This window comes from Sapajus apella, unplaced genomic scaffold (genome assembly GCF_009761245.1).
Source record: "Sapajus apella isolate SASKATOON/1434 unplaced genomic scaffold, GSC_monkey_1.0 scaffold97, whole genome shotgun sequence".
Taxonomy (NCBI): domain Eukaryota; kingdom Metazoa; phylum Chordata; class Mammalia; order Primates; family Cebidae; genus Sapajus; species Sapajus apella.
This window is the reverse complement of record NW_022437037.1, coordinates 1,030,331-1,048,962: the sequence shown is the minus strand read 5'-3', so window position 1 is coordinate 1,048,962 and position 18,632 is coordinate 1,030,331. Positions and strand designations below refer to the sequence as shown.

Here is an 18,632-nt window from a genome sequence, read left to right as displayed (position 1 = left end):
GTGGCTCACCTTTTATTTATTTATTTATTTATACCAAGAAAAGTATATTTTCAAGGAAAGGAAGACATGTCCTTGATGGAAAAAGAGTCATCTCATAAATATAGCACTGCAGCTTCCGTCTCTGAGTTGTAGGCATTTACTTATTCATTTATTTAGAGACAATTGAGTTGTAGGCATTTATTTATTCATTTATTAAGAGACACTGTCTCTAATAGTAATGAATAAATAAATGCCTACAACTCACTCTGTTGCCCAGGCTGGAGTGCAGTGGTGCAATCTCGGCTTACTACAACCTCTGCCTCCTGGGTTCAAGTGATTTTCCTGCCTCAGTCTCCCAAGTAGCTGGGATTACAGGCACACACCACCACACCCAGCTAATTTTTTTGTATTTTTAGTAGAGATGGGGTTTCACCATGTTGGCCAGGCTGGTCTTGAACTCTTGACCTCAAGCGATCTGCCCACCTCGGCCTTCCAAAGTGCAGGGAATACAGGCATGAGCCATGGTGCCCGACCATAAGCATTTATTTAGATGGGCAAAGGAATGTGGGTGAAGGTAAAATGTTTATTTTTGGAAACATGGAAACATATCCAACAATGATTCTCAGTGATGTCCAGCTTGATGCCCCTTAGACACTGCACAAGAGTGGCTTGTAAATTAAAGGTTACATTCTGCACACAGGCATTGTAGCAGGGAGCACTTCTTACGGCATTACAATTCTTTGAAAACTGACCATCCACACAGGATAAAACCGCATGCACTACCTTTGGCAAACACTAGTCATCTATGACATATAGTCACTACTCCAGGCACGTGGCATCACAAAGAAGCACGAGACCCACCCCAACTCTGACTGCAAGGGGAGAGAAGCATGTGTCACTCCAAGATAGTGTGGGTGTAGAACAGAAAAGAGAGACTATTTCAGAGAGGACTGCAGATATCGGAAAAATACATTGAGAAGTTTAGCAAATAATCCCCAGCCCCCTACCCTAAGAAGCCTCCCCTGATACAGAGAGAAGGGAAGTTATTGAATTAAATTTTTATAAATGAACATTTGGCACCTTTTACCTCAAGCAGCAATGGGACCTAAGCTCATTTTAAAGCAGTTGTGCTACACAGGGTCACCAGTCCATCTGGTGACTAACTTGCAGGGCTGCATGGTGGCAGTACTTAACAGGCTCTGTGTGTGGGGAGAAATTAATCCTACAGCAGCTACGACAGACAGAGAGAGGTCTCGCCCCAATCCACAGCAGGGCTTCCTCATCTGCTGGAGTCCTGTCTAAGCATCTCTGCAGCCTAGCCACCACAGAGCGCTTTGCACTTTGGTTTGGATGTTGACTTAATATGAAACTCCAGATAAAAGAAATGAGAAGTCTCTCTTCTCACCATGCCCTCCCCGCCTTCCTTGAACTTGGGGCCAGACCTCTGGGGAATGAGACGCTTATCTGCAAACAGTCCAGAGGCCAGTACCAAGAGGGGACTCCCACCTCTCTCCCTGTTAGGGCTTTCAGAGGGAGCCCGGGCAGTCTCCACCTCGGCCATGCAGAGCTGGGTAATTACCGGGCGGATGAGCTCAAGCCCCTTGCCCTGCTCACCTCCCACTAAAATGCATGGCACAGCACAATCATGAAATGTGCTTATTAATTTTACTCATTTGACACTGCGCTCTTCTGCCCTGAGCTAGATGTTAGAAGAAAATGATAGGGATAGATTCTGCTCCTGTCAGACTTACCAAGACTTCCAGAAAACCAAACTATCAAAGGCCATCTGCCACCCACTAGCCAAGCATGCAGGATGACCCCAAACATACAAACGGAATGCTAAAGATACAGATCAACAAAAGAGGGCATGGGAAGATGGTGAGACCACTGCCCTGTCATGCTCCCTGTGAGCCCTCCTAGGAGAGTGACCCCTGAGCCCATCCTCTCCCACAGTGGGAGCTCCCAGTCCCTGCTTTGATTCATGACTTGCTGCTTCATCCCTAATTCATCAAAAGACACTTTGGCTTCTCAAATCAGGAACATTTTTATTAGCTTCCCCCAGAGTATCATGGCACAAAGCCATACCTAATGATTCTATTTTATGGAAACATACACATTCAAACCATGCTTTGAAGTCAAGCAGTAGGTAAGACTCAAATCTTTGTCAGAAAAGATTTCTTCATTTTTTCACTTTTAAAATGTTTATGAGCTTTCGAACAGTTGGGAAAGGGATGTGTAGCATTTGAACAGGCTCTTCCTTCCTTACTGAGGAGCCAGCACTGGCTGACCCAGTACAGATTCGCATTGAACATTGCAGTTCTTGATAGGTGCTGATTCTGCCCACCCACCCTCTGCTCCTGGAGACATCTGGCAATGTCTGGAGACATTTTGGGTTGTCACCACTGGGAGAGGAGGGACAGGTGCTACTGGTACTCACTAAGGAAAGGCCAGGAATGCTGCTGAACAACAGAGGGTGCACAGGATAGCACACAGCAAAGAATTATATGCTTCTCTTGCCCTAAATGTCAACAGTGCTGAAGTTGGGAAACCCTGCCTTGGGGTTTCCTTTCCTCTGCTGGACCAGGCATTGCATCCTCCTCACTGCAGGACATCAGTCACTATTCTAATTGCTGTGGCAGGTTTTCAGTTTTGGCTACTTTCACTCTTATGTATTCTTGGTGCACATTTTCAGTGAATAAGAACAAAACATTGTCACATACAAAATGAGGAAAGTAAACATAAGGCCACCTTAGAATCTCAGAACACATGATAATATCCACTGTTAAGTAAACTCTCCTAATGTTCCTCTGTACTTTGTAAGCTCCACCCGAATCAGAATTTACCTACTGAAACAACAAAACAAGCAGTTCCAATCATCACGACTACTGAGCACCAGCACAGATGTCTACTGAAAAGCAAGGAAAGTTCTCCACTGAACTGTGGCGGTGTGGTCAGCCACAGCACTGGACTTGGAGGAGGTCTGGTAGTGATGATTCACCATTATCCAAGGACTGGGACTCTGCTACTTCACTTCTCAGAGCTTGGGTTCTCCTAATTAGCAAAGAGGCAATACAGCTACTTGCCCTCCCAGTCTTCCAAAAACTCATGAGAGCTAAATGAGTTCTGGGTAGGAAACGTTTTAAACTGTTAAGAGCTACACAGATGTAGGACAATGCCTTTATAATATTTATACATGCATGACAATATATAACAACCACCAGAAGTCTTTCACAGACTCTGGATCCTTTACATGAAACGTCACAACCAGAAGTCGGAAATCAATGACTCCAACTCCTTAATTTTACAGAAGGTGAAAATGACCATCACAGAGGTGGTCAAGGCCAGGAAATGGCCCAGATGGGCTCAGGTCTTTTGACTCCCAAACCAGAATGCTCTCCACACCCTCCCTTAAGTTCCTAGAGGGAAGAAGTGCATCTTATGCAAAAGGGTCAGAGGGTCTTGGACACAGGAAATAAATACTGTAGAATCAGTGAGCAAAATGTACAAACTAGTATCTTGACTTACTACATCATAGCCTGTCGGGGCTCGGTTCCGAGAAGCCACCACCCCGACTCCAGTGATGGGATCCATTGATGTTTCTGGCAAGGCTTCTGAGAGGTCTTTGACTTCAGGCATGGTGGACTGGTCCTGGTTCAGAAAAGGAAAAAGAAAGCACAAAATTCAAACATAGCATTTACGTGAATAATATGAAGGCTCAAACAGACAGAAATAGAATCATGGGGCAAATACCGTGAGCCAAGGTCCACATACGTGAACTGGTTGAAAGAGTCCTGATCCTATGTGACCCTTCTCCCCAGTCAAGAATTCAATTCACCTCTGGTCTTCACTCTTCTCAAGTCAGCTTTGAACACTGAGCTAAAATGAGGGCTTGCCTCTACTTTCAGGAGGAAATTTTGACTCAAAACCAAGAGCAAGTAATTCTTAACTCTGCCATCCAGCTGCTTGATTTCTGAACATATACCAGTAGCTGCTCTGAAGACACAAAAGACATGGCTAAGCCTAACAACACCTTTCATCTCTCTCCCTTGCAATCTCTCCTATGGAGGCATAGACTTCCAAATCCACAGCCAAGGTTAGATCTTCAGCAGGCAGAGCTTTGCAAAGAAGCAAGGAATTTTGCAAACATAGAAATAAATGTTCTGAGCTCAGGGTGAAAGAATGGTGTTGGAGTCCAGGCTCCATACTGACTAGCTGGTGAGCTTGAGTAAGCAATTTAGCCTCCTGGAGCCTTCATTACCCAGCTATAAAATGAGGTCATGATACTGACCCTTGCAGAGCTACTGTGAGGACCAAGAGAGGTCAAAGAGAGTGGATGTAAATGAAAGGCTTGGAGAGGTCCGTGGTACACAGGAGGTGCCCAACAAAAAGTACATATGACTGGTCGGGTTTGGGACACACAAGTCCAGGTAACTGGCCAGAAATGTGATACGCATCACTCCCTAGGGTTCTGGCAGAGTCCTTTGTTGTGTTTCACCCTAGGGTCATGTGGGCACTTACTCAAAGCCAAATACTAACAATGACCATAATTCTTGCTGGGCACTTTGAGAGAAAGGGAGTGAAAATGGAATTATTATTCTGCTGACTGACTGCCTCTTGATTTGACCAGAGGAGACAGGTAGAATATAGAGAGCACTGGGTCTGGGCAGCTGGAGTGGCAGTACACCAGAAAGCAAATAAAAGAGGCAACACCATATGTAAATGAACCTAAGTACTTTTAAAAGGACAAGCAGTGAAAAAGAGCAAGTCAAATTCTACCTCTTTCTGCAGCAATTAAACTCCACTGGCTATAGGTCTGCCAGTTCTCTGAAGGCTGGTTACCGCTTCTAACACAAACCAAACACCCTACCTCACTAAGCAGGCAGGATGAATATTCTTGCTTCTAACCTAAAATCAGAAAAGGCAGAGGCCATTAAAAAGGACTGCAGCCTCCCAAATAGAGCAATCAAAATGCCGTATGCAAGTCTCCCATGAAGTCAGTGGAACCCACCAAAAGCTCCGGAAACAGACTTGCCAATGAAATGGAGCCAAGTCCTCCATCAAAGAGAGGAAGTGCCTGGCACAGCTGTAGTCTCCTTTTCTGTTTACAACAAAAAGCTTAACACAGTTATGCTTTACTTAATTCTTCTGAAAATAAGCTTCTAAATGACCAGGGCAGGGGGTATCACACTGCATCACTGCATCATTTTCTACTTTCAAGTTTCATTTACCAGGTAGGTTTATGTGCATAAAACACGGGGCTTTGTACTTCCTGCACACAGTAGGCATTAAGTAAATATTTACTGAGTGAATACACATATATGTCCCTAATAAAGGTTAAGAATTAAATATCTGCACCTGCAGATCCAGAGCAGACACTGACCGAAAGGGCTCAGCACTTGAAAAATCCCATATTATTGGTAACATGAAAATAACATTGCTGCAGTTTGCAAAATATTGGTACCTGCTGTTGGTTACCAAGAATGCTTCGCAATTAACAACTCATTAACAGAATGTAGGAATTCTGCCAGTGCTAAAATATCACGCTGTGAATTTAATAAAGAACATGTGAGGTAAGTTTTTTTTTTTTTTTTTTTTTTTTTTTTTTTAACATAGTATGGCCTCTACTAAAGACAGAGAAAAAAAGAAGGAGAGAGAGAAGGAAGTGGGGGTAAGCATGAATAAGCAATATCTTATTTGCTGATGGATTCATTGCTACATCCCCTGGTCACAATATCCTCCCCTGTACGGCGATGACAATGGCCCTCTGCCCTGGAGCCCGCTCTCAGCAGCAGGAGGGTCACCAGGCCCTGGAAGAAGCCATGCTGCTCCCACAATGCCCCGCGGTGGCCCAGGAGAAGGTTCCAAGATGGCTGCGGGCGGCCCAGCTGAGGCAGACAAAGGAGTCGGGTCTGGCCTGCCAGAGGGCCCCCACAGAGCTGTGCGCAGAGCATCTCTACCCTCCGTTCTCTCTCCTTCCCCCGAGCTGCTGTGCCCCGGACGGAGGCGGCCTCTGTGAAATATGGACAAATGGCTCCTGGCCGCGCGGGCTGAGGCCGACTCATGGAGGAAACGCCATCACCAGCCAAGGCAGCTTTTAATGAGAAACGCCCAAGATATCCATGGCAGGGGCCATCACTCAAAGCCGCTTGTCCTGAATTACATATTTTCTGACTGCAAATTACTTTTAACGGCGTCTCTACCAGCACTTCAATTGACCTTCCTAACAAAAGGCCATTTATTAACTAGCGCTCCACGATTCCTGGGCTGCGGGGAGCCTCAAGCCAGGAAGGATGGCCCCGCGGCAGAGGACTTGGCGAGGCCATTCCTGCGGGCCCACAGAGCAAATCGGATCGGGGAGGAAAGAGCAAGGGAGCCAGATGCTTAAGGCCAACATGAACTTGCCTGGACTCTCACATCAAATCTCGAGGCCTACTTGCAACAGTCCCAGGTTGTATCAACAGCCCCCCATCCAGCATCCACCTCTATGTCAGAGTCCCAACTGCCGGCAAAACCCACTAATACGTATCTGCTGCATTTGGACAGCGCTTTCCAGCTCTCAAGAAGCTTTCTCGGGCTCCTTCCCAGTTGAAGCTCACATCAAACCTGGTAAGTAGCTGGGTCACCTCCCAGGAATGGGACAGCTGGTCTTACTCCCCAGGTCTGGTCTGTTTTCCATTGTACTAGGCAGAGAGGTACCAACATGCCGTCTAATTGAGAAAGCAGTTTGAACACTAATTATATCTTAAAATGCCAAAGCTTTTCCTTCTCTAGCTACAGCTCAGTAAGTCAAACAAGGGGGAAAAAAATACAGAAAGATAAAAGTAACATGGGATTAATTTTCCTCACACCTCAGTTTCAAGATTCAACATTCCCCTCATAAATAATTTACAACAATAAAAATGAGCTAAGGCCGTGTTTGTGTAGGATGGAGGTAAATTTAGGCCTAATGAGGGAGATCCGAGCACTGCACAGGAGGGAATAGGTTGATCTATGGCACAGTGCAAGCAGGATCGACAGCTCACAGGGGCTCCATTACCAACTGGAAGTTGCAGGGCCAATTGGGAGGAGGGGGAAGCAAAAGGGGAAAACTTGTGCCATCCCAGCTGTGGCTGCAAGAAGGGTCTCTACAGGGAACCCCCAAAGTTGACCCAGTGTTTTGGATGACAAGACAAATGTTGAGATTTTTCAGAATGATCGGATTGGGCCAATCTCAGTCTATTCTCAGTACATGCTGGGTAAGGGGTAAAGGTGGTGGGGTGTCAGGGATGCAAACTGGACCTTGAGCAGGTCCTCCTACTTTAACCTCATGATCATCAGGTCCCAGATGGATCCACTCCTGGATCCACTCCGACCTCTCCCCTGAGTGGGCATGCAGCTTCTGTGAGATCATTTCCAAGGCTGGGGGCTGCAGAGCCGTACTCCAGGCAGCCATTGTCTGCCCCAAGAGGCTTCCTCTGCAAGGCAGGGGGTGTGTGTGTGTGTGTGTGTGTGTGTGTGTGTGTGTGTGTGTGTGTGTGTGGTGTGTGTGTGTGTGTATGCGCGCACGCATGCACACATATATGTATGTGCACCCACATGTATACAGACTGAGAAAGCTGGGGAGGGTTAAGGTGAAGTGTTTTCCAAGCCAGGAGGATTTCTTCCACCATGCCATGCTCAAAGAGTACCATACAACCCACACAAGGCGGGGGGCAAGCCTGCTTCCAGCTTCCGCCTGCAGTGCTGCAGATAGCACTTGAGGAGGCCCCAGCTCCCAGCGCTGCAGCACCTAGCCAAGGCTGTCATCCCAGGTTCATGGAGAAATGAACTTTAACTATAAAGACGCTTCATACAGACGGCACACTGCTCCCTCGTAGCTGATCAAAGAATTACTACAACAGTGTGCTTAATCCCTAAAAGTCAGCAGTGCTGGGCTTAACTGATGCTGAACATTGTTTCGGAATCAAAGGCGTGCCTCCCAGCCCCAGTCTAGGAGAAAACTGAGCTACTGCATCACAGTTGAAAACTCAGGGGAACTTTGATATCATCTCTGTTTAATTTCCACGGCCCTCCTGAGCCTGGGGTTTATCTCGTTTTATCAACTCCTGTACTGAAATCAAAACCCAACCAACAAAGCTGAGACCTCTCCCCACTGAGGCCCTTCCAGCGGCGGGGTGTGAGCCGAGGAGTTTAAAGTGCTTTCAGGGAGCAACAACCGCAGGGGGCAGGGGGCGCTGCCTTCAAAGGCGGTGCTGTGGGCAGCGGCCTGAGTTCCAGCCTCCCGCCATCTCGGCCTCCTGCTGTGGTGGTGAGGCAGGCTCAGAAGCGGCGCCAGCCAGCGCTGCTGGTCAGGGCTGAAGGCATGACTGGCATACAACTTTTGAGGAGAGTAATTTCAAAGTATTAAGGGGGAGTAGGCTAAATTGGGCTACTGTAATTGAAATGACAAAACCAGTGGCTTAATTACATCCCTACAGAAGGACAAACTGGTGATCAGCTTGCTTGAAATCCAAAGCCAAGGGCACCAAAGACAAAACTGTCTGCCCACATCTACCAGCTTACAGGGTTGAGGAAGGGAAAAGAACAAATATTTCATTCACCATGGGAAATGCCACAAGAGCAGATGGGCTATACCCCAGTAAAAGCTGCTGCGCCCCGGCCTTCACAGAGAAGGTCTTTGCCTGTTTCCCAGCAGCAGTGATGGTCTGCGGGAATCCATGCCCACCTCTGGTGGCCCAAGATTACTGACACCTTTCTGTTGGCAAATTGCAAGCCAGGGACAGAAGGACACTGCCTGTCCCCAAGGAGGTAACCTGTGGCCAGGCCTCACCAACACACACCACACACACAAACCCAGCCACCTTCCTTATAGCAAGGTGTAGAGACCTACCTCCTCAGAAGGCTGAGAGCTGAGGCCAGTTAAATGGCCAGCTGGCTTTGGGGCCACCCATAGGGAACAGTGCACAAACAGAGAGGTTGTCACTGTGAAGCCTCAGGATAGTATCCTGACGCCTTCTGAACTTTGGACAGATTACCTGGTGACCAGTCAGAGTCAAATCACTCTGACAAATGCTTCTGGACAGAGTCAGGTAGCAACAAGTCACAGGCCGCAGGGAAGGCTGCTAAGATGTTGGGTAACTAAGGCAAATATTTTTCTAAGCTCTCCTAGATCACAAAGAATTTTCCAGCTAGGTAACTAACAACTGTGAGCACTTCCATCCCCCCACACCCCCGAGTAAAGGTCTGTTTCTCCCAGCAGAAGAATCCAGTGTATGCATGTGTCAATTCAAGCTGCCCTATGCTTAGATTTCTATGAACCATTTGATTACCAAACATAGATTTTTCCGTAAACGCCATGAGGGAGGACTAGGGTTCAGGTTGCTGCAACCCTTATGGTACAATGGTAGGTTCCAGGATTCGCTTTCCAAAAATAAATCCAGGATCAAGTTCTATAGCACTCCCCTAGCCAAAGCCCTGCCCCATACAGGCCTGACTACACAAACCAGGGAATGTTACTCGAGGGTAGGGCATTCTCCAGTACACTGTGGGTATCATCTGCTTGCCCATGATTGCTGCAAATGAGGGCTGTCTGTGTCCGCTCCCATCAGGTCTTGCTGAGTGGTGTCATATTGTCCCCTGTAGAGAAGGATAAAGGAGGACCTCAACAGAAGACAGATGCCTACAAATGAAACCATCCCAGGGGCCCCAAAAGCTATGGTTCCTGAGTGTCTGGTGATAGGAGTCACAGCTTGCCCTGATGGGGACAGTGCTCACAGAGTAAAGACACTAATGTCATTTCAATGCCAGGCAAATGTGCGCCCCTGCCAGAGTCATCAGAACACCTGTCTTCAAGCCAACCAGACCACTACATCCCTCTCTGACTTTCACATGGGTTATGAGAATTTTTTTTTTCATATATTTGGTCATCTAATCATTCTAACGATGTGCTAATGACTTCCAAAATTCCTCCAAGCCCAGACTTTTCTCTTGAGACTCAGAGGTATCTGTCTGGTGTCTTTGCCCACATGGCTCAGGAATACCTCGAATTCAGCTGACCTTGCCATCTTCCCTGGAAGCATCCTCCCACACTCCCGGTCCCTAAGAGGGCCTGGTACATGAACAGTCAGTCCACAAATGTGTATAGAGCTACTTTGGCTTAGCACTAAGGCTACAGTAATGAAATAGAAAGTCCATATTCTGGAGTGGGAGTATCCAAGAATCACCAGGAGAGGTTGTTAAAACGGACATTCCTGAACCCTAGCCTCTGAGATACTGATTCAATAGATCTGAGCCGGTCTAAGAATGTGCATTTCTAACAAGCTCCCAGCTGACACTAAACAGCTGGTCCACAGTCCAAAATTTGAGTACAAGAGAGCAAGTATTCATTAGGTGTTTGATGAATGAATGAATGAATGGAATGAACCTAAAGGTAATCTTCCCTGGGGAAAAGCCTCAGAATCAGCCCTCCAGTCTCCCCCTCCTTCTTCTTGACAGTTCAGCCAAGAGCATCACGTTCCTCCCCTACAGACACCCACCCCACCATTTAAAACCAGGGTCATGCCAGGCGTGGTGGCTCATGCCTGTAATTCCAGCAGGAATTGGAGGCCAAGGTGGGAGGATCACTTGAGGTCAGGAGTTTGAGACCAGCCTGGCCAAGATGGTGAAACCCCATCTCTACTAAAAATACAAAAATTACCTGGGTATGGTGGTGAGTGCCTGTAATCCCAGCTACACGAGAGGCTGGGGCACAAGGATCACTTGAACCCAAGAGGTGGAGGTTGCAGTGAGCCGAGATGGTGCCATTGTACTCCAGCCTGGGTGACAAATCCAGATCCTGTCTCAAAAAAATAAATAAATAAGTAAATAAATAAAACCAGGGTCATGGCCAGGAGCAGTGGCTCATGCCTGTAATCCCAGCACTTTGGGACGCCTTTGGGAGGCTAAGGCGGGCAGATTATGAGGTCAGGAGTTCGAGACCAGCCTGGCCAATATAGCGAAACCCCATCTCTACTAAAAATACAAAAATTAGCTGGGCATGGTGGCACACGCCTATAGTCCCAGCCACTTGGGAGGCTGAGGCAAAAGAATTGCTTGAATCCGGAAGGCAGAGATTGCAGTGAACTAAGATTGTGCCATTGCACTCCAGCCTGGGCGACAGAGTGAGACAGAGTCTCAGAAAAAAAAAAAAACAAAAACCAGGATCACATCTTCCATTCCCCTCAAACCTTCTCCAATTGCCCAGCCAGACAGGTGTTGTCACTCAGAATCCTGACATTATCTAAGCATATACTCTTAGCACACATATGTGCACACATACACATACACACACAGCCTTGCCTCTGAGAAGGCTAGACCATGCTTTCCCTAGCAGACTGTAAGTTACTCAAAGGTGTTATTTCCACCACAATGCCCAGCTCATGGTGGATTCTCAATAAATGGATTATGAATGAATGCGGAAGGATAAACAAACAAAATTCCTTTTCTCCCAAATTACCAAGTTTCACCGGATTAAGGAGGGCACATAAAGGGGCAGGGAAACAGCAGACCTGTCAGGCCCCTTCCAGTGAGAGCTGGGGGTCTGGGTTCACTGATGCCTCCATGCACACACACCATGACCCCAGGGGTGAGCCACTTGCAGAGGAAGGGAGAAGGGACCATAGCACTTCCTTGGAGCTCCAGATTTAGATCTAACTCAGTGCAGCCAAGCTGGATGTGGGCCTGTCAGGGGCCAGTGGGTGTCCAGGCTGGCTGCTAGAAGAATGCCCTGGGGAGCTTGCAGAAGCACCGCTTTCCCATTCCCCATCCTCAGGTTCTCATTTAACTGGTTCAGGCTGGGACTGACAATGGAGAGCCCACAGCCAAGGAGAAGGTCCACAGTGCTGGGTAACAGAGCAATGAATAAGACATGGAGCTCACAGGCTGTAGGAAATATCCCGAGAAAGGGACTGCAAAGGAGGGGACTTTTCCTTCCACCTGGTGAGGCAGGAAGAGGTGAGCAAAGAGCGGACCTCCCTGAAAGATTGGGGGGGTGTGCAGTGGTGAAAGTCTTGCAGGCAGAAACACAGCCTCAACAAAGTCACCATGATGTGAACACACAGGGACCGCTCAGGGAACTGCAAGGAGCAGATGGGATCTAAAACAAGCTTATAAAATGCTTAAGAAAACAAATAAACAAAACACAATCAAACTGAACTAAAAAACCTGGCTGCACTTCTCTGTCATTTCTAAGATCTAAGCAATGCCATCAAACTACAGGAAGGAGCGCCCCAGTGGTCTAACAGAAGAGATTCCCAGGCCTTCCGTTCATGCTTCCTCTCCTACAGCCAAACATTCTCCAACCAATGCCCCTTCCTTCCAACCTCCATGGGGCCTCCATATGCTATTAGCTCTGTGGGGGGGAACATCAGGCAGAGCAGAGGAATGGAAGGGGTGACATGTTTGGAGTCCAAGGGACCTGAGCTTACTGCATAACCTTAGGCAAGTTAAACTAAGCTAGGCCTGAGTTTCCATCCCTATAAAAATGGAATAGCAAATAATATTTTCCACAGGGTTATAATGTGTAGAATGCATCAAGAATTTGCAGCAAAAGGCAATAACAGAGTGAAAAGGCAACCTATGGAATGGGAGAAAATATTTGCAAATCATATATCTGATGAGGGGTTAATATGTGAATCTATAAAGAACTCCTGCAACTCAACAACAAAAAACAAATTTCTTTAGTTAAAAATGGGCAAAGGATTTAAATAACAAGTCTTTCCAAAGACAATATACAAATAGCCAACCAGCACACAAAAAGATGCTCAGCATCACTTGCCATGAGGGAAATGCAAATCCAAACTGCGTATCACCTTATACTAATTACAATGGCTACTACCAAAAACAAACATACAAACAAAATAACTGTTCGAAAGCATGTGAAGCAATTGGAAACTTTGGCACACAGCTGGTGGGAATGTAAAATGGTACAGCCACCATTTTATGGAAAACAGTGTAGTGGTTCCTCAAAAAATTATAAATAGAATTACCATATGATCCAGTAATTCCACTTCTGGGTATCCACCCAAAATAATTTAGATCAGGGTCTCAAAGAGATTTGTAGACCCATGTTCAGAGCAACTTCATTCACAATCACCCAAAGACAGAAGCAACCCAAGCATCCATCTATGGATGAATAAACAAAATACAGTACACATCTTCAATGGTATATTATTCAGCCTTCAAAAGGAAGGAAATTCTGAAACATGCTACAATATGATGAACCTTGAGGACAGTATGCTAAACTAAATCATCCAGTCACAAAAAGACAAATACCGTATGATCCACTTCTATGAATAGCTTGGGTAGTCACACTCACAGAAACACAAAGCAGAATGGTGGTTGCCGGGGGCGAGGAAAGGGGAAAACGGAAAGTTGTTTAATGAGCACAGAGTTTCAGTTTTGCAAGATGAAAAGTTCTGGAGCTTAGTTGCACCACAGTGTGAATGTGTGTAATGCCACCAGTCGGTGCCCTTAAAAATTAGTAGGATGGTACATTTTATGTTATGTGTATTTAACAATTTTCTAGAAAGCATCTAGAACTGTAGTTCTCTCATTTCGGTAAGCATAAGTAACCGCAGGTGTCTGTTAAGCATGCAGATTCCAGGTGCCCTTCCCCAGATAATTCTGATTCAATAAAGTTTGAGTATGTGGCCCTGGCATCTGCATTTTCATCAACACCACAGGCATATTTAGTGCATTAGGAGCTCATTTATTAGGATCAGAGGATATTCTTTTGAACATTCTGCTCTGCTGATTAGAATCTATTTAAGTGTGTGTGTGTGTGTGTGTGTGTGTGTGTGTGTGTGTGTGTGTGTGTGTGTCTGAAGAAGGAAAGAACAAACTCGTGTTGAATCTAGCTACAGGTCCAACAAGATAGCCCTCCAGTCCTAAGGGAAATAAGAGCTACAAAGCTGCTATGTGCAACCCCCAGGCTCCAGGCCCACAGGGCTCTCACATTTCTGCCTGGACAGGCTCTGCATCTTGCCAGAAGCGTGTCAAGTAAACCAAATGCATGCCCACAGGATGTCCCCAACAAGGGAGGTAATGTCAAGCATACTTTGCAGTGGCTTTGCCTCCCAGGCAGCTAGACACAGAAGACCTAACTCTGGCAAACCCACTCCAACTAGCGCAGGGAAGCCACGATTCCCAAGGGCAGCCCAGCGAGCAGAAGGCCAAGGAGAGCCTGGAGGGGGCCGTGGCCCGGGAAATGCTGGCCAGGGCGGTCCTCAGTGAGAGCCAGAGCACCCTGGGGAGAGACAGCTCATTCAAGAAACCCAGGCCTCCCCTCCACAACCCAACCTGCAAAGGAGGCTCTGCTATCTCAGCCTAACCACATCCAGCCATGTAGTCATCTGCTATCTTCGTCATCATAATAGCACCTTCGACTTTTCCCATGCTCTACTCCAGCACCATCATTATTTTGCAGTGTGGCAAGGGTGTCTCCCTTTGAGCATGGAGCACTTCCAGCAAACTAAGGCAGAGGGGCCTATGCCATTTGGATTCTGATTCCCCCAGAAGCAGATCCTCCATGAAATGGATGGAGACTACACTTCTCCGTCACCCATTCCAAAGCCCTGAGTGGGCATCCAGCAGTGTGCTCACATGGCGTAGTTCTGTAACATGTACAAACACAGGATATTCTTGTGTTCTTTTTCTTAAAACTCTCCCCCCAACAAATTGTATAAACATCGGACCTGGGGAAAAAAAACTCGATCTGCTGCTGGCTGCTGAACTGCACTTAAGTTTCATGTAGACCCCCACCTCCTGCAGTGCCAAGTGCTATCACATACATTAGCTCATTCAGCCTCTTGACTGATTACCTTTATGGGGTAGGCTTTATTCTTAAGACACTTTTACATTACGGAAATGGGGATTCAGAAAGGTTGTGTGACTTACCTAGGGCCACCTGGGGTCCAGAAGATAGCCTGAGAGTCAAACTCAAGCCCCTAAAAAATCCAAGCCCAGTGTTCTTTCTACTATACCATCACTTCCTGGTTGTCCTGTTAAGGACTAAATAATAGGCCAGGTGTGGTGGCTCATGCCTAGTGGCTCACGCCTGTAATCCCAGCAATTTGGGAGGCCAAGGCAGGAGGATTACTTGAGCTCTGGTGTTCAAGACCAGCCTGGGCAACATAGCAAGACCCCATCTCTACTAAAAATAATAATAATTTAAAAAATAGCTGAGCATGGTGGCAGGCACCTATACTACTTGGGAGGCTGAGGTGGGAGATTCACTTGAGCCCAGGAGTTCAAGGCTGCAATGAGCCATGATGGTGCCACCGCACTCCAGGCTGGGTGACAGTGAGACCCTGTATCAAAAACAAAACAAAACAAAACCAAAAAAAAAAAAAAACCAAACTCTAAAAATAAATAAATAAGCTACTCCTCTCATTCATCTGTTAACAAGCCTCATAATAACCGCTGCTGTTTACTGACTTCTTGCCATGTAGCAGGCACTGAGCTAACTTTCTTGCAATATTTCATTTACATCTCACCATAATCCCATGAGATGAATATTATCATCAGTTTTACTCTACAGATGAGGAAACTGAAACTCAGAAAAGTTCAATAATATGTCCAAGCACACACAGTAAATAGGAAAGCCAAGACTTAAGCTGAGATCTAATCATAAACTCTCTGCACAGAACCATGGTGCAACATTCCAGTTGTAAGTGGTGAAAGATCCCTAGCAGGATGGAGACAGGGCAAGGAAAATGCCTTGAGCCTGAATCAGGAGTGACCCAAAGCCTAGAAGGAGTGAAAAATGTAGATAACAGAAGATAAGTTCAGGTTCAAATGAACCAGTAATCCCCATATCAACTGCTTCCCATGGGTCCTGGAGCCCGGGTCCCAAGCAGAAGCCTCATCTCTCAGAGGCCCTATTTAAAGATGCTAAGCGTTGTACAATATCTCCAAGTACCTCACATGATTTCCAACGAGCAAGAAAGGTGTCACCATCTGTAACTAAACATCCTAGTACACTGAGTTTTTCAGTTAGTCCAGGCTTCACAGAGCTTATCTTTTAACTTTCTAAGCTTTGCTGGTGCCGCTGATAAGATTTTCTAGCCCTGTTAAAACGAGATGAGATCTAGCCAGCTGTCGAGAAATGTACAATGAGATTATACTGAGAAGGAACCACGAGAGACAAAGGCCCCTAAGAGGAGCCGGCCTGCTGTCTGCTTTTGTGGCAGCAATTGGAGTGGGCTCTGGTTTTGGGTGGGGGCAGGGAACAGGGAAGGGGTGACCGCCATTTGCCTTTTGCCCTCCTGTGGTCTTCCTCAGTGCCTTGCGCAAGAGGCTGTTGAGGCGCAGGAAACAGAAGAGTCTCATCTTTCATGGTGAGAAGCACTGGTGATTTAGAACAGTTGTGTGTTTGGTAACAAAGAGGATAAAAGATGCTCTTGGGTCCACCCCGTTCCCCGGTGCCTGCCTCTGAGGATGTGATGTCCGCTGCTGCCATGCCTCAGCTCTTGTCCTGGCCCCTGCCCCCTCGCTGGTACTGGAGTCACTCACTGTAGGGTGCTCGAAGTGCCCACCATGTTCCTGCATGGGTACTCTGGGTCTCGGGTACCCAGGCTGGGCATGTCACCTTGCAGACAGGTGCCCGAGGGTTCAGGTGTCGTCTCTGCTGTGCCCAGGTCAGAGAGGCAGTGATGCCCCAGGGGCAGGTGCACGAAGGTCTGCACCCACATGACCACAGAAAGCCGGACCCCAGGCCAGGCGGGTCAAACGACTGACTGTCCCCAGTCTGTGCCCCGGTGGGCCGCCTCCCTCTCGCACGCGCAGAGGTGGCTCTCGGCGCCCCTCACCTGCCCAGGCCCTGGGGGCGCTGCTGGCACTCGGGTCCCCCAGCTCCTCCCGCCTCCTGCCGCCAGGCCGAGCCCGGGCACCGGCAGCCGCGGCGCGCTCAGGGCTCGTCAAAAGCCGCCCGGGCCTGTCCCCGCCGCGGGCCGGGCACGGAGCCCGCAGGCCTCGGCGCGGCCCGGCTCCTCCCGTCCGCCCGCCCCTCGGCCCGGGGCCCGCGCCCGCCCTCCCTCCCGGCTACACGGCCGGCTCGGCCGAGCCTTCGCGGCGTGCGGGCCTCACTTAACTGTTCCCCGCTGAGGCGGCGGCGGCGGCTGCGGCGGCGGTGGGTCCCGGCTCCGTCTCACGCAGAAGCAGCTTCTCATCGCCCGGGCGGCGCGGGAGGGGCCGGGCCCGAGGCCCAGGCGGCGGGAGCCGGCGCCGCAGCTCGAGCGCGAGCCTCACCGGGAGCGGCGGCGGCGGCGGCGGCGGCGGCGGAGGGGCGGAGGGGCGGGGCGCGGCCTGGCGGCGGCGGCGGCGACAGCGGCGGCAACAACGACGGCGGCTGCGGCTCCCTCCGCGGGCCGCGGCGGCGGCGGGCCGGGCTCCGGGTCTCCTGGCGCTGGCGCTGGTGCTGGCTCAGGCTCGGGAGAGGCGCCCGGCGCCCGAGGCTGGCTCGGGCAGGAGGAGGGAGCGGGAGCCCTGGCGTCCCGAGCCCGCGCCGCCGCCCCGGCCGGCACCCCGCCTCCCCAGCCTCCCTCACGGCCCAGCCCGTCAGCACCAGGCAGGGCCCCGGCGCGCCCACCTGGGCCTCCTTGAGCCCGCCGGCGACCCTAGTCCAGCCTCAGTCCCCCGGAAGCCCTCGGCCCCTGGAGCCTGGGACATCGGTGGTCCCTGGCCGCAGACTGGTCTTTTCCTGGAACCCTCAGCCCGCTTAGCTCTCGTAGGCCTCGCTGTACCCAAGACCAGTCTTCAGCTCAGCTGCACGTCCCTGGAAGCCCCCAGGCCCTCAGGCTAGAAATTGGCCCCTTCTAGGGACTCTCCGCCCACGCAGCCATTCTAGGCTTCACTGAACCCTAGACTCCAAAGCTCATCTCCCCACCCACCCTCAGCTCAGCCAGTCGTCTAAAGCTAACCCCAATTTCCTGGCAATACTCGGGCTTCCTCTTATGCTGGTTAAATGATTTATCCTTGGAGGCCTAGAGCCAGGTGTATGGGGCCAGCCTCAGGCGAGCATCTAGAAGGTGAGGATTTTAGCCTCCGGCTAAAATCCTATTCTGCAGTACTTGGGGAAAGGAATAAGCCAAGGATAAAGTGGAGCTGGATGGGTGGGGGAGGGCCCAGACCCTGACCCTCAGCTAGAGTAGCTGGTAGGAAAGGCGGACTCTGTGTCTGAACCAACCATGCCCCACACACCCCAGCCAGGCACCCCAGGCAGAGGCCAGCGTGTGCAAGATTTGAAAGATTTCTTGCCAGGAGGCTGCATCATTCAGCAGGAGCTGAGGACCATGCAGGAGTGATCAGCATGGATTTGCTAATGCATTGAGTCTCATTTTCACATATTCTTGGCTTTTCCACAATAGCTGTTTGATCCTAAAGAAAAGGGTACCAAGCAGAATGGACTGTCAGGGGGAAAACATCCTGTGGGGAAGCCATGCACTCGTGCATTCCCAGTGTCTTCACTACTCAGAAATGACATGGGTTCAGGTGGCTTGACAGCAAGTCCTATCATCCCATCAGGGGACAGATAATCCCTATGTTACTTAAACTGTTACACAGGAAAAATTAAAAGAAACAAAAATGTTATTTCATTTCCCAAGTTTAGCATAACCCTGATACCAAAATCCAGCAGA

The 18,632-nt window shown here is 48.9% G+C and overlaps 1 protein-coding gene across 10 annotated transcripts in view; it reads right to left on the bottom strand.

Moving 5' to 3' along the window:
• Positions 1-17,246, bottom strand: part of MVB12B (multivesicular body subunit 12B) — a 228,186-nt gene extending 210,940 nt beyond the window's left edge. For 8 of the 10 annotated variants that reach the window (XR_004262372.1, XM_032257265.1, XM_032257266.1 and 5 more), the window contains exons 1-2: positions 17,088-17,246; positions 3,505-3,627 (exon numbers count right to left, since the gene is read on the bottom strand). Coding sequence is in view for 9 of the 10 variants with exons in the window: in XM_032257265.1 (XP_032113156.1) it covers positions 3,505-3,627; positions 17,088-17,165 (201 nt within the window). In the remaining variant the exon portion in view is untranslated. Of the gene's footprint in view, positions 1-3,504; positions 3,628-8,848; positions 10,556-14,892; positions 15,066-17,087 lie in introns of those variants that run through there. The other 2 variants (XM_032257268.1, XM_032257267.1) reach the window with 2 other exon arrangements.
• Positions 17,247-18,632: the final 1,386 nt, after the last annotated feature.